This window comes from Varroa jacobsoni, unplaced genomic scaffold (assembly GCF_002532875.2).
Source record: "Varroa jacobsoni isolate VJ856 unplaced genomic scaffold, vjacob_1.0 scaffold_1216, whole genome shotgun sequence".
NCBI lineage: Eukaryota > Metazoa > Arthropoda > Arachnida > Mesostigmata > Varroidae > Varroa > Varroa jacobsoni.
This window is the reverse complement of record NW_019214118.1, coordinates 55,234-70,441: the sequence shown is the minus strand read 5'-3', so window position 1 is coordinate 70,441 and position 15,208 is coordinate 55,234. Positions and strand designations below refer to the sequence as shown.

Genomic DNA, 15,208 nt, shown 5'->3' with positions numbered 1-15,208 from the left:
ATTTGTGTATTAGATTATTAGTACGTCTATGTCTGAATCAATGAACGTACAGAGCAATCTGCCTCAAAAAAAATGGTCAACTGCCGCACAGATAATGTTGAGGTGATTCATAAGGAACCAAATGTCTTACATTGTTGCAATGAAATTCACTATCGTTAAAAAAATAACAGATGGGTCGCAGATTCCTGCACACACATATCCATACATCACTTGGACACATATCCCCGAAAATAAATTCGAATTGAATTATCTCGAGAACTAGATGAGTTATTGTACGTTATATGGAAACTTAGAATAATGCGCAAAATACTCCACGTGAAACAAAGATTTCTAGACAAATTTTACCAATCGCAACCAAAAGGATTCATGATGAATGGCAAAATTAAATGAAATTGATCTTGGATGTATGAGGCGCAGAAGGCATGCCGGGTACGACAAAATATGGTTGCGAAAGCCTACACAAAAGCAGTTCAGGCGGCCTTTATTTGTACCTTATTTTCTTAACCGGGTCTAAAGCATGCGACAGGCAACGCTCGGGATATTTCTCAGTCTAAACTTCCGATGAATCCAGAACACGTCACTTCTGGGTGACTCCAATATGCTAAAATGTCATCGATATGTAGGATACGACGTAAAAACGGAGCCATAAATCGCACTCTGAATCTAAACGGACATAAACTATAGTAGCACTTTAAACCGCACCAACTGAATGAGTAAGAGCAATTGAGTTATATTCACTACTCAAGTAAATGCGAAGACCTCAATCTAAGACAAAACTGTGTTCGAGAAGTTAGCACAAAATTACTGAAAGAAAATCGATTACAAAAGTAGCAGTCAGTGAAGGTGTAAAATAAAGAAATGACGAACAAAAAAGGAAAACTCAACAGAATAAACGCTGTAGTCGACATTTTATTATTTATTTCTAATCGAGGATCATTTTTTGCGCACAGGACCACTGTATATGTTTAGCAGAAACATCACGGACACGACCTCCTTATTTTTATATATAATATCTGATAATTGTATCTCAGCATGATTATCGTTACTATTACTATGGTTACTATTATAGTCGATATCATCGTGAATTTCACACTATTCGCCGCCTACTTCAAACTCAGACAGACCCGCATAGTCCTTTTATAATGTACTTTTTTACATGCGAAGAGTAGCGAAATGAAACGAAAAGCAAATAAAGCTTGGCCTATTTTTTCCTATTGGTAGTTCGTTACACAGTCACCTTTAAAAGCGTCACATTTCGTCGCGGCGTGCCACTCTTGCGACGTGTCCCAACTTTTCGTTGATTTTAACGTTTCGTTTATACCTCTTACATCTATTTAATCTATTCATCTGTATCTTTTATTCTCTCTCTTCGCATGACCGTGTTAGTTTTCACGTAACTGTTTCTCGTACCAATGGCTATAGATTGCACATATATGTATACCGTTAAAAGCCAGCACTTAAGTTTCATGTCTTGTCTTGTTTTTGAGCATATACTGCAGTGGTGCTCGCATACAAGGTTCTTGCGGATCAAAAATCACCCCCTTTTTATTTTGATTCTATTATTTAATAGTAAACAAAAGCCAGTAATGACCAGGGAGTCCGAGGCGAAAATAGGCATTTTTATCTTGATTTACCACTTTAAATCGAAAATATTGCGTATTTTGCGCTAGGAGGCCCAGAGACTGAAAATGAACTGGCAAAGTGCGGACGAATCCTTGTCATCCAAACCACAAGAGTGATGCAAAACACTGCAAACTGATATAATCTAAAAAAACCCTAAACATATCGCGCTGGCCATGTTGGGCAAACTGAAACGCACAATCCGATTCGTTGGAGGTAACACATAAAGAACGAATACATGGTGAACTAAATCGGTAAATCGAAAGTGATAGTTCCCACTATATACACTTAAGCTATTGTAAATGTTGTCATAATAACAATTCTAAGGTCAACTTAAAAACCTGACAACTAAGAGATTTTAAAGAAACCAGATTACTCGATATTGTTACACCACAAAATACTAACAGATTTGAATAATATAAAACTGTATCAGACTTGAGTTTTGCTTAAATATAGTTGACTCATATACAGTTTACACACATGCTCTTATATTTATAAAAAATAGATATAAAATAATAATAGGGAAAAAAATGGTGTCACTTTGCTCACGGGGCATTCGCTTCCCGCATGTTTCACACGAGTTAACAAAGCCTGCGCCGTTAATTAGTTGTTTTATTTGTGGGCTTAACCAATTGGACCAGTAATTTCACTCGTTGACAAGATTATCGGTCTCGCTCTATCTTCAATAATTATCATTAACATAACAAAAATAATGTTACTGCTAGTATAAACACTAACCGAATAATTAATAGATTCAATTACTTCATCGCTATACAACAACTCAATATAATTACAACTCAAGTGTTGATTTCTATATTTGTTTCAGCCATTACCAGATGCAGTAATAATAATAATTTTTATTATTATTATTATTATTATAGTAATGCTTTCGGCTAAGAAAATCTATATACTAGTATCGTTTATTAATTGCAAACGAACTAACAAAATTTGTTACTATATAGTAACGAGTATACATATCTTTTCATAGGGTTGACGACGTAAATCGCTCATAATTTTGATCCGAATTTGCCGAAAAACCAGCTGGCAGTCCACAACGTGAACATATCACTGGCGCATTTGTTGAAAGAAATCTACGGTGGTCTACGGTGGCAAAACGTACTTTACTTATATTTAATAACAATATGCAACTGTTAAAGAACTCGTTAAGGTAATCATATTTTATTGGATGCTAACTATGATGTGACCAAGTTGTAACTACCACGTCGACCGAGTCGCCGTAACTGTTCTGCACTGAACAATAATACTCGAGGCAAAGTTGCCGTTCACGCTGTCCTATCTGAATAACTTCCATAGTTTTAGACAGACCAGTCGCCGCGAAGCGATTCGACCACCTGTCTGTCCAATCGATAAAAATGAATTAGGCAGGATACGTTTGCGTGGCTAATGTCAAATGCCAACAATAAAGTGATTTTTCGGGACTGACCTAGATATACTATTGGTTTTTGTTATGGCAGGCAAAGAGGCAAAATAAGATTCCTGCGCCATTGCGAAATGTCTTTGCTAGATGATATCACGAGCCTTAAACACCATCCGAGTTCTAATATCAAGTCGTCATTAGCAATTGGTGTTTCTTTTAAACTCGCAAAATGATTAGTTATTTCTAGTATATAAACCCTACATTTTTGCGACTCAACAGCTCCGTCACAAACAACTAGCCGATCGGTGCCGACTGTTTGTCGACACCGTCATACCCTAGGACGCTCGTACGTCTGAGAAGGAGTCTGGGAATATTTTAGATACTATATTTTTCGTTGTTTCTAACTAAATGTATGCCTCTTATACTAAATAATTTAACAAGAAAATTTCAGTCGTCCACAGATCACCATTTCTCCGGCGGATTTCGTATTTTTCCACAACCGTAGTTGGAATATGAGTGGTACAGAACGATTCAGGAAAAGAAACCGGCCCAACGATGCTGGATGCAGCAATCGTCGGGGTCATCAACGCTGATGCTGTAGACTTTGAGATTAATGCCTACGTCACCTTTCGAGGAGACCCAGTGACCATGGTACCACCCATTGACGTCTGCTAACCGATGCAAAGGACTGGTCAGTTCTCGTACATCATCCCACATTCCACTCATCGCTACCGGTGTAGATTTCTCAAGGTGGGCTTTCATAGGTTACAGCGACAACAAGTGATTGCTTGATTGTAGTTCATGTTCGTGAGTGGGAAGATTTGTTAGGGTGGGCGTCACGCACCAAGAGACATCCAGAAGTCAACTGTTGTACGATTAATTTCTAAAATCTTCTTACAACGAGCGCAGAAACCTACTTACAGGTGACCGAACGGATCGAAGCCGGCGGGATGCTTAAGCTGTACCAACGGGAAGGAAAACGGCATGAAGGAAGGGCCGATTCAGAAAATAGGGTCATGGCGGATGACAAGAAGACAGGGCAAGGGAGTATGGTCGTAAATTTAGCAGGATGATGGGACCCCAAGCCGACATTCAGGAGGGTTGCGGCGGATCCGTGCCGGACGGAGAGTGAGGATGAAGCAGAAATAATAACAGCAAAAAAAAGCAAAACAACAGTCGCAGCATTGAGAAAAGGAATGAAATAAGGCTAAAAAGAAGTAAAAAATGGAATTAAGTGTCAAAGTCGTCCAACAGATCGATTAGCAATAATGACTTATTTAATAATCAGACCAATAGGTCTGATCTGGTAAACTAGAATAATAATAATACTAAACTCGAACAGACTATTCATAAATAACACTAGTTAATTCGTTTATCATAGCGTAATTAATCCGATGTATTGGTGTTCATCTAGTGGAGAAAAGGTAATAAAATGATTCGTACGGATATCGTACACAGCTTCATCCAAAGCATTCGAAAAAAACCGCTACGATACATCTTAATAAAATCGTTAATATTAGCCATGAACTGGAGGCAGTTCACTATACGGACTACAAAACAAGGTACTTCCTACCAACTTATTTTTCCGCTAATTAAGCGATCAGCAGTATACCGGACCAGTATAACGTTGTTTACTTACAGGTAACACCACAACGTTAACTTGTGCAGGGATAACCTACCGCGATCAACAAAAATCAGATTGTACGTAACTAATACCTTGGATAATAATATTGCTGTGTACTCTGTATCTGAATCTTGAGCGACATGTGTTACGTTTTTCCTTTTGTGAAAAACATGCTTTCTGATCATAGCAAAAACCATTGAGTTATTATTGACCTAGGTGAGAGAATGCAAGTTTTGGTGGACACAGCATTGAATTCAATTTTCCATGTCCGTAGAATTTGGGGCGAATGAGGCAATTGATTATGGAATCACTTGTGCATGCCGTTAGATTATAAACGTTTTGTTGTCCTCACAGCGATTTCTAATTATAATGCGTTAGGCACGTTATTGTGCTTTCGTTATTACCTTCAATGAAGGTAATAACGAAAGCACAGTGCTATAACAACAGCTACTAATGTAACTGTTAATTCTCGATTTGATGTTAATCAGCTCTCTGTTCGGTGTGTTACTAATCGTTGTAGATATCATGTGCGGTTTACATGCATTTGGTTTATAATTTTATCCATTTTCATGATTAGCTTTTGCTTTGGTTGTTATTGCTTGGTAGTATTTTCTCTGCTTGTCGATGCACCCAATGTTAACTCAGTTCAGCCGATTCTGAGCACGTCTGTTTCGTCGTTTGGGCTTCGTTTATCTCTCTATCTCGCTGTCTCTTTGTTTGTCTGTCTGTCTGTCTGCCTGCCTGCCTGCCTGTCTGTCTGTCTGTCTGTCTGTCTGTCTGTCTGCCTGTCTGTCTAAACTGTCTACTCGTTGGTGGCGCTGCTCACAGGGGCCGTTGCTGCAGGAGCCTGACTCGGTGTTGTAGAGAAGAGATCTGAGAAGATCATGTCGCTAGTATTTGTAGCCGCTCCACCGGGGGCAATAGCCGCTTGATTTCCGCCCGACGACGAAAAGTCGGGATTCCAGCCTATACCGGCTCCAGCCGTCATTTGCTTAGCAGACGACATTTGTGACAACGTGGTCGCCTGTTGCTTGCTTCTAGAAATGAACAATGCCAACAAAGGATTCCAAAAATACACAGATTTTAGCGACACCAGGCGTCATAGCCAGTCGGGTTAACTTTTCCGTGAGCTGTTTTCTGATTCAACTGCAGTTTGGTGAATAGGCCAGTGTTAGTGTATACGGTCTGCCTGACAGTGAGACCTGCAGATTTTGTAGAAAGCAGTAGCTTGAATCATTTGAAGCCAGCCGTCAATATAGGTTTGAAAAATTGTGACTGGTTCGAGCAAAATATTTCTTATATTTTATTTTTAAAGTGAAAGCAATTTGTTAATGAGCAGCATGAATTCGGTTACATATATTAAAGGCGGATATAATTTGTTGACATGGTTAAGGTCCCAGGATTTTTCAGCGTATTGTGAAGAAAAAAGTTATGAAAGCTGGCCTATATCTGCACTGATTTCGAATCTGTTCGGGACGAGCTGTCCACGGACGCGATCCTTTTCTCTTGCCTATTCACCTTCCGTAAAATTGGGTCAATGGTTTGAATGAAAAACGTTATGCTGAAGTTCCACTTGAACTTATAGATAGAAGCCAGGTTGCGATCATATTTACGCCACAGCAATTTCAATACAATAATATCGAGGCCCAATCGGTGGAACGCGATTAGCCATTCGAACGCCTACAAATTTGATGATGGACAGCCAATTACGAAAAGCAACGGTTCATAGAAGAGCTTTGTTGTTAGTCCATTAGTACACATGAATGTGCACAAATTCGCAAGAAAAACGTAAGCGACATGTACGACAAAATAAAGTCAAAAACCGGGGAAAGACTGGAGTAAATGGAAGACGGGGTGTGCATGCGCGCAATGGGCGAGAAGACTAATAGAGAGCAAACGGTTAATGGAAACATAGCAACGCCAACTCAGTCAAATACTTATTATTGTGGTGAGATCGAACTCGGAAGAGTTTTGAAACACTTACGGCGTGCGGTATCTGGAAAGAGTGAACAAGAAAAACGAGAGCGGTGCTTTGTTTAGCCTAAAAACAAAGTGATAAACAGAAATCGTTTAATGAAAACGAAACGATATATTGTAATAAGAAATAAGTAAAAAAAAGTAAATTAGAGCACGACAAACTGTAACATAAGCGAGTTAGCATAACGCTTGTGTTTATCGCATAAGTAAAAAATTAATAGTAATAAATAATAATGACTAATTTCTAATAATTGGACTGTATTTGAAAACAAAAAAAAACAAGGCAGTAGTTCTTGCTAAAAATAATGAAACGAACCGAGTCATCAATACGCCTCACGCTTTAGAGCAAAAAAAAAAAGTACATCCGCAGGTGCTGTGACTTACACTTATTTCTGGACGTCAAACGCTAGTTCAAACCTGATAGACTAATTTTAAATCTAGTTAGCGAAAAATATGTGCTATTTAATGCGGTGTTATGAGTCTTTAGGGCGATTAAGGGTACTCCGTCGCCATCCTTTTGATAATTGTTTATTAAATATATACGTTTCAAGAAATCTATCAGAAACAGGGTAAGAGCTTAGCGGTTCAGAGCGCGTTAAAACCTTTGGCGCCATGAAATTGAGAAAAAAATTGACAACTCTAGTCACAAGAACATGCTGTCATAATAGGTCAATATACGACGTGCTTCTGTACTTATGTCGTAGAAGATACACATTTTCAAATGACATTTCGCTTTACACAAACTAACATTCCTTCAAATGCACTTTTCGTCTGCTTGCTCTTGGATATGCAATACAATTGACATACCTGTGCGCTGGGCTGATATCGAGATTTGATGCTAAATTTGCCAGAGTCGAGTCAAGGTCTCCGGTGATGATCGAATCGGTAGCTGAACAAATTGAATTAAGCAAAAAGTAACGGGCCGTTTTTAGTCGAAATCGTAACAGATGACAAATGGATAGCCATAAGTCTACAGATAAACACACTCATACTCGGTGATCTTTACCGAAAGTAGGAATGGATAGATACTTCTTATGTTACGTCACAGTACGACCAATAAGGATATGCTTTTGTGATAGAAATGATAGCTAAAAGCATCAATTCACTTGATTATTTCTCACGATATAATACTTGTTTGCTGTATCGGTACTATTTTTCGTGAATCATATCGGTACGCTGCGTGCCTTCCGAGCCTACTCAGCTATCTCCAACGCTAATCAAGTATAATAACAGATAGTTGTTGGGTCGAGGAAGGTTAGAAAGAGAGTATATAATTATTCTGATAAACTACGAACCTCTCTTATTACTTTTCACGAAATAAGCGGCAGGATAAACTGACATCAAGTTTAATAACCCCTCATCATATTTGATAATTTATGCTTCACTAAAAAAGCATTTGATTAACTGACTCCCAGAATATAAATTTAAACATTAAAGAAAGCCTGAAAGGCAAATGAACATCAAAAGTAAAAATATAGCCATGACAAAGTGGTAACTATCATCAATGTTTCCGGAAAAGTTTTTATTCGTTCTCTGTTGAATACGAACAAAATATCAATCATAATAGATAGAGGTCAGAAAAAACCTAAAAGCGTGCAAGACTAGATACCAGGTTATAGCAACAGACTAAACAGGAAAAATACTGACATTTCGAATTATTGAAGGCTGCATAGCGAAACACAACCGCACCTGTGAGGAGCAAATACATTTTGAAGAATACCAAACATATCATAAGAAAGAAAACTTACGTAGGGTATAATAGCAAACCGAATAGCTAACCTGATCCCAACACTGAACATTTCGCTAAATGTAAACAGTTCTGCTTTAATCAAAGCCGTATAATCGTTTATGGGCATCACCTCTTGAAACCTCCTGGTTTCAACGTCTTGGTTCATGGTAGGGGCTAGATTTTGGAGCCCATCGTGTTTTACAATTTTGTCAACGTGTGTCGATTAAGGAACGCTACTAACACTGTGGTACCGGCGGCTGCGAGGGCGCAGGCGCTCCGAAGAGGTCGCTTGCAACCTGAGCGACGGGGGCGGCTCCGGGGGCTACCCCGGCTGGCACCGAAAACAGTCCCGTATCAGCGAATGGGTTCAAATTCAACAGATCATCTGACGCCTACCATTCACACAGGCAGAAAAAATAAAAGCATTAATTAAACATTTGCTTAGCTAAAGTTATTGGAAATGTACAAGGACATCACCACATGGACAGCACTTGCAGTTCGTTATTTATTTACTGTGTTTATTAGTATTTATTGGTTGAGGATTAGGAAACAAACAAATCTTTCAATATCGCTTTTTAGGTTAGCATACAGATGTCTACAAGATGTAGAGATCCATTACTTTATCCTTATACTGGAAATATAGAAGTATTTGTTTTAAGTATATAGATGATATCTGAAGAATCAAGGCATTAAGTGCACCGATTTATTAGCTCAATCAGATATTGAACAATTAAGCTTTCCTTTGGTCATACCTTGTTAGGTGCCGGCGGCACTGACGGTGATTGCTGTTGGCCTGTAACAGGCGGCGCAGAGAACAAATCCATAATGTCGTCAGTCTTCTTGGCAGATTCTCCAGCCAAAAATGGATTCGACGTCTCCGAGGTAGCCGCGGCCCCTCCACCTCCAGCCAAATGTTTCTGCTACAAGGTGTTGCCATTATTGGGAAATGAATACGAATCAGGTACTTCCCGTTAGACTTCGTAAACTCTATCGAGATCAAACAAGACAGCCATAATCACAGCAGCTCGAGCAGCGGCCAAAGATAATAGGAGTACATTTAATGAAGAAGTTTAGGATCTCAACAAATCAAATAACAACTGAACAGTAACGGATAGGTCGGATCAGGTGGAAGCTGAACCGATGTAGAGCATCAGCGTGTTTGTACGTAAGATATAGACAATTGCAGAAAGACGCTGCTGTTGTACTGACAAAGATTGGCATTGATCTTGAATGCAGTGATGATCGAAACACTTAGGACCGTAACCTTATCTAGGCGTCACCACTATTTGGTACGTTTCTCTACTATCGTAAAATAGGCGTATATATTGCAATTTGTAGCGGTCTCATAAAACTGAAAGCAAAAAAAAAGCCATGCTACAGATGTCGAACACGTGCTCGAAAAGACGAACAATTAGTCGTCTACCGTGTGCGAGACGTATTACAGGAAAGTTTTAAACAACTTTTGCAGAATGCAGCACATAGTTATTAACTAATGACACTAAATCAGATATTGGTAGCTTTATAAGGATATTTTTTTTTCATAGAAACCGTACAGTGCAGGCATATTTTGAGAATCTTAGATAGCAAAGATCTTCTTTTCAAGCGGAAATAATTGTTATGTCGGTAGTTAGTACTATCGATAAACCGTGTCACTTCCTTTGTGTACTATGTTTTCAGATGTCTAAATTGTCAAGTTGCGAGTTACATCGCACAGTTATACACAACATGAGTATTATATATACACAATGAACATCTACCAATACAGTATTAGAATTTCAGCAGTCTTAAATTATGAGGCTAATCACTAGCAAAGCAATTGTACGGTAGTTGCAAAACAGCTAATCTACATATTCTGAGCTTATACAAGGATGTACGATCGAGTCACGATCGCATTACAGAATAGAAAATAAGTGAAAAATTTCAAACCCAAAGACATTTACAATAGCCGGGATAGCGTCCAATGGAGTGAACAAATCGTTCACAGCTTTTCGGTTCGTGTTTAAACCGTTATCGTCAAATCCAAATCCGACTTCACCTTCACCACCGTCGTTATTATCAGTATCGTGTACTTGACGATGCAGCTCGAAAAGTCGCAGGTTGGCCTGCTGTATCTCCGATCTCTTTTGCAGTAGTGCAGCAGACGCCGACGGGGGCGGCTGTATTTTGTACGCAACAAAACCGTCACCAACAAAGCGTGATTGCAGCATCCATTAAGTGATTCCAATCAGTCATTGAGCAAATAATCATCAGCCCAGTGCAGCAAGCAACATGTAGTCAATAAAAGGAAAACATTTTTAAGCAATTACACCATCGAGTTGTATACATACAACAAAGGTTTTCGTTCCGCATTCCAACCTAATGTATGCCTAAGTATGCACGAACAGATAGTAGAGTAAAGATCGTTATCTGTACGTGTATATATAAAGTAGCAATAAGGAAAAAATGAAAAGCAATTGAGAAATAAAAGAACACGGTTAAAATATAAGGAGATGTCCCATTCGCAAGATGCCACGTTGCAACATAGTTAACATCAACTAGAAATTGTTGGACCGTTTTTTCGTTTGCAGATCACTTTGCTGCCGTTGCTAAATAGAATGCCTTACCTCCTGATCCTGGAGGACTCGGTGCAAAGAGACAAAAAAAATTAGCACAAATTAGTGTGTGATGAACGCCTTGATGCTACTGATGTAAACACGGTTATCATTACGGTGGTGAACCTTATTAGTTAGCTTATATATCTATGATTTTGAAATATCCGTTATCAAATAAGACAGAAACGTGAACAATGCGCTCTCAACAAATTTCAAACAAAAACTGGATAGTATATTTGGATTCAAAAATGTCATTAATTTAATGGCAACAATTACCTATATCAAAAATACACGTCATCATACATCAAAAATAGGCAACTACCGCCCATTAAAGGCGTTTGGCGGGTTACTGTATAATTGCCAAAGTGCGCAAAATTCAGACAGAATTCGAAGGGTCACAGGGTCTGACTATTCATTATAGATGTATTGCTTATATCATAGCCCGCATAGCACGCGTCAACGAAGCCGTCACTCATGCTTTTAACCAGAAGCACTTAATTTAGAGTTTCTCTGAGGAGATATTGATATGAGGTAACTCACTTGTGGGGCACAAAGATAAACGACATCATCGTCATCATTACCTTCTGATGTGCTTTGCCTGCGAAATACGCATGTGTGTTACTGTACAAATTCGGTAGGCCTATTGCAACAATTAAACGTCTATTTGTCCGCGTACTAAAAATCACACACTATGCGTATGGTACAACAATCATATAGAGAAAATCCCAAAACATGTGCGCAAACGCACCCAAGCACCACTGGGCTTTCGCTTGCATCATTCGACGATGAAACAGTCAACATCATTTTTGTACAGCTCTGCAATGGCTCTTTGATAGTGCTATACACTACATGAGCCTAGGGGGGTGAAAAATAAAATACAGTAAAATAACGAGCAGTACGACACGATGTTACTCCCCTTACCTTGAGTTTGCTAAGAGCTTTCTCTTCCTCGAGAATCGCCTGTCTAATAGATTCATCGTGGGAGTGCGCCGAATTGCCGAAAGATGTCGACGTAGAAGCCAGCACAGACACAGCATTTGAAAATCCGTTAGCTGAGCCGCTGTTAGGCGACATTGCCATAGCGAGATGTCATTGATTAACAGTAAATCAATGCAATGGGCACGCAAAGCAAAACAGGAGGCGCGAAATTCGAAAGTAAAACAAGAACACAACAAAACATCAAGACGAAATCAGATGTCGGGAGCCAACAACCATCAAACTGATTGACGCCTCTATTCAAGTTTGAAATATCATAAATCGTACTATTATTACAGCTGTTGATGAATCAGCATCAGTGTTTGGCATCCCAGCACTTGTTCGTCTGCATCACACCCAAATAACAAAAACGGTTTGAAACAAGATATTTATTCGATAGGACATGATTATAAAGAATTCATCTATAACTAATTACATGTAAAGAACCAAACAAACAGATGAATTAGCGAATACACTAAACGAACAGAGTAAATTAAATATATTAAACAGAAATGATATGTCACTGGCTCATTATAAAACGGCTATCAGCATTGCACAACGAATACTCACACACGAAGTCGTCGGAAAATTACAGAATGTTAACCTCACTCATCTTTAATTATACCATACTTGTCCCTTTTCAATATGCGCGTTTATTTTTTGCAGCTATCGACAGAGACCATGCTTCCTCCGTTACAGAAAATGAAAGACAAATCCGTATACTGGTCATTGGCCGTTCTGTCACAACTACCCGAAGTTAATCGTTCGTTTAGCTTGTTATAGAATTGGAAGTTAACAAAGTTCATCCGTTACGATGGTCTCTAAATCATGCTACACTTATGAAACTTTGTGAAGTAACTTCCACCTATTTTCCTGCAGAATATAAAAGAACAGATATAGGATAAGGCAGCTGCAATCGGTAGGTCTACGTACTTGGGCGGTTGAGGCGTTGACGGGACATATTTGCGTCCCTCAAGTGTAGCGAGATGCTGTTCCAAGGCGTCTAACAGACTTGATGGTGCCTACGAGTGCCAACGAAATAGGTAAACAAATCATTATTATAAGTAAGTTCGATAAAGTAAAGGTTGGGTATACGGATCTGCTACTGTTTGACTTCGTGCGTAAATATCTACGAATTGTTTATTTTTCTGTTATGAAACCACTAATGTCATTCATAGTAGAGCTATAGGGGATGCTCGAGGCGTACTATATTATGCCTAATCATGATTATCTGTGGGTGGAATATCATGCACTGACAACCGCTTTTCTCGGGGGATTCATGCGCGCAGTTTCTGAAACCGCAATCATTTATCGGAAGGTGGTAGAAACGAAAGCGATACGTACGAGAAGACCATTGGTATTTTCATGCTTAGATTCTAACTAGAAAGCAATCGGTTAGTCGCCTGATACCTCGGAATAAAATAGATCTCGGTAACTCCATTCTTGGTTTACATTCGCACAACAATTTTTACTTGATATTCCTTTTTTATCAAAATGTGGGCATGAAATGTTAATATTTGCACTTGCTTGACTCTGCTGTAAAGGGAAGTCAAAAATAAAGACATGTATTAGTCGACCATTTTTGCTTAGGAGCTAATGAAAACAACATCGATAATTGGCAGATGGTATGCCGCACTGAAATTATAGTTTAAATCGAGCGCTCGAAAACCGTTTCTAACCAAGCGTGCAATGGCGATTTATAAAGAACACATCAAGAACGCCTAACGAGAACTATTTTTTTAAATGTGTGAATTAGAAACATAGAATACGGGCAGCCGTTACCACTTGAATTCAGTTGTGGTTTGACTGTTTACAAAATGCCGACTATTTAATAGAGATAGCAGAACAAACTCACCCTGGTAAGGTCTGGAATATCGCCTTTATCTATGCCTATGTTTTCTGCAACCTTGAGGAACTCAGCAACGCGGTCCATGCGCACGAGGAACTTCTTATAGCATTCGAGAGCTTCCCGGCATTGCTTCTTTTGAAGAGAGAAATACTTTTCGAGAATGTTGATAATAGCGTCATTGTAGCATGCGAATAGTCGAATCAAGTCCTATTCAAACGACAGAAAGTTTATTTTCGCTTGCCGGCTCATCACCATTATGGGCACTATCAGTGTATCGCTATGTATGGAGCACAATTTTTTTGTTCATTAGCACAAACATTTAGCGTTCTCTGATCGTAAACGTCATAGACTAGCCCTCCAATAACAGCGGTACCTACATATTGCATCGATCTATAGATTTCTTACGGTTAAAATAACAGCACATTACATTTTCTTAGTTAATGCTTCATCAGCTATACAAGTACTCTTCTCTCTTTTTTTTTTTAGAGTTATTGCAATGCTTAAACGAAATAAAACCGGAGGTTGAAAATCAAGGGGCAGGCATCCATATAGTTGCCACATAGTGAGTCTGTCTTTTCAGGTTGACTCTTCAAAGCCTGCGCTTACTTTAAATAGGAGCATAAAAGCCGCTGTAATAACGCCGTGCGATAAATCTGAGGGCGAAGCATCAAATTCGAGAAGAGCATCGAGCTGCGCCTGGAGCGGCGGAATCGTCTTAAGGAGTTTGTCCATTGGTATCGTCCGCATTGTGCCCTGCTCTTTTCCACGCTTCACCTAACGAATTACGATGAAAAACATCATTAATAAATGGCTATTAACAGGAAATAATATAAGGCAGCAATTAACAGGCACGCATTTGTGAAAACGCATTTTTTTTCATGACCTTGAAGTAATGATCAGAATGAGCATGTTAGCTCGTCGATATTAGGGTTAACTGTAAATTTTGCAAAATTAATCTGATAGATTCTACACTCTTGAAAAAGCTATAACCACGGAGTGGATTTAGGATTACGTTCCGTGACGGACACTTCAATCATGAACGGGCTCAAAATAGTTTGACAAGTCAATTTGCTATGGCCTTACGTCATGAGAAGTTACCACTGAGCCATGAAAAGAAATCTTTGACGCTGGCTACTTCCACTGAGACGTCAATCCAAGCAGGAATATTATGCTTAATCAAAATAACCTATAATTAAAATATCGCAAAAATCTTTCCAACTGATCATCAAATGTGATCGAAGTGAAAAGGTTCCAAACGTGTATGCCCTCTGACAGATAGTATTGTCAAAAATGAGAAAAGCTGCAGTATTTATCATCGTCTCTAGTGAATAGCACAATGATTATAGTCTATTTGCTCAACGGAACCATGCTCCGCTATTGACTTTTATCAGGTTCAGTCAAAAGACTGGTTAAAAGCAGTCCCACAGAACCCTGTGCAACGTCGCGAGCAGATATTCCGTTGTTT

At 39.0% G+C, this 15,208-nt stretch overlaps 1 protein-coding gene across 10 annotated transcripts in view; it reads right to left on the bottom strand.

Moving 5' to 3' along the window:
- lap (phosphatidylinositol-binding clathrin assembly protein lap) overlaps positions 1-15,208 on the bottom strand; it is a 28,236-nt gene that overhangs the window by 1,869 nt on the left and 11,159 nt on the right. The window contains exons 4-14 of one of the 10 annotated variants that reach the window (XM_086971432.1): positions 14,350-14,517; positions 13,750-13,950; positions 12,828-12,916; positions 11,841-11,883; positions 10,269-10,484; positions 9,081-9,248; positions 8,570-8,720; positions 7,407-7,488; positions 6,607-6,663; positions 5,449-5,659; positions 890-3,957 (exon numbers count right to left, since the gene is read on the bottom strand). In XM_086971432.1, coding sequence (XP_086827558.1) covers positions 3,916-3,957; positions 5,449-5,659; positions 6,607-6,663; positions 7,407-7,488; positions 8,570-8,720; positions 9,081-9,248; positions 10,269-10,484; positions 11,841-11,883; positions 12,828-12,916; positions 13,750-13,950; positions 14,350-14,517 — 1,428 coding nt within the window. In that variant the 3' untranslated portion in view covers positions 890-3,915. Of the gene's footprint in view, positions 1-889; positions 3,958-5,448; positions 5,660-6,606; positions 6,664-7,406; positions 7,489-8,569; positions 8,721-9,080; positions 9,249-10,268; positions 10,485-11,840; positions 11,980-12,827; positions 12,917-13,749; positions 13,951-14,349; positions 14,518-15,208 lie in introns of those variants that run through there. The other 9 variants (XM_086971426.1, XM_086971427.1, XM_086971429.1 and 6 more) reach the window with 9 other exon arrangements.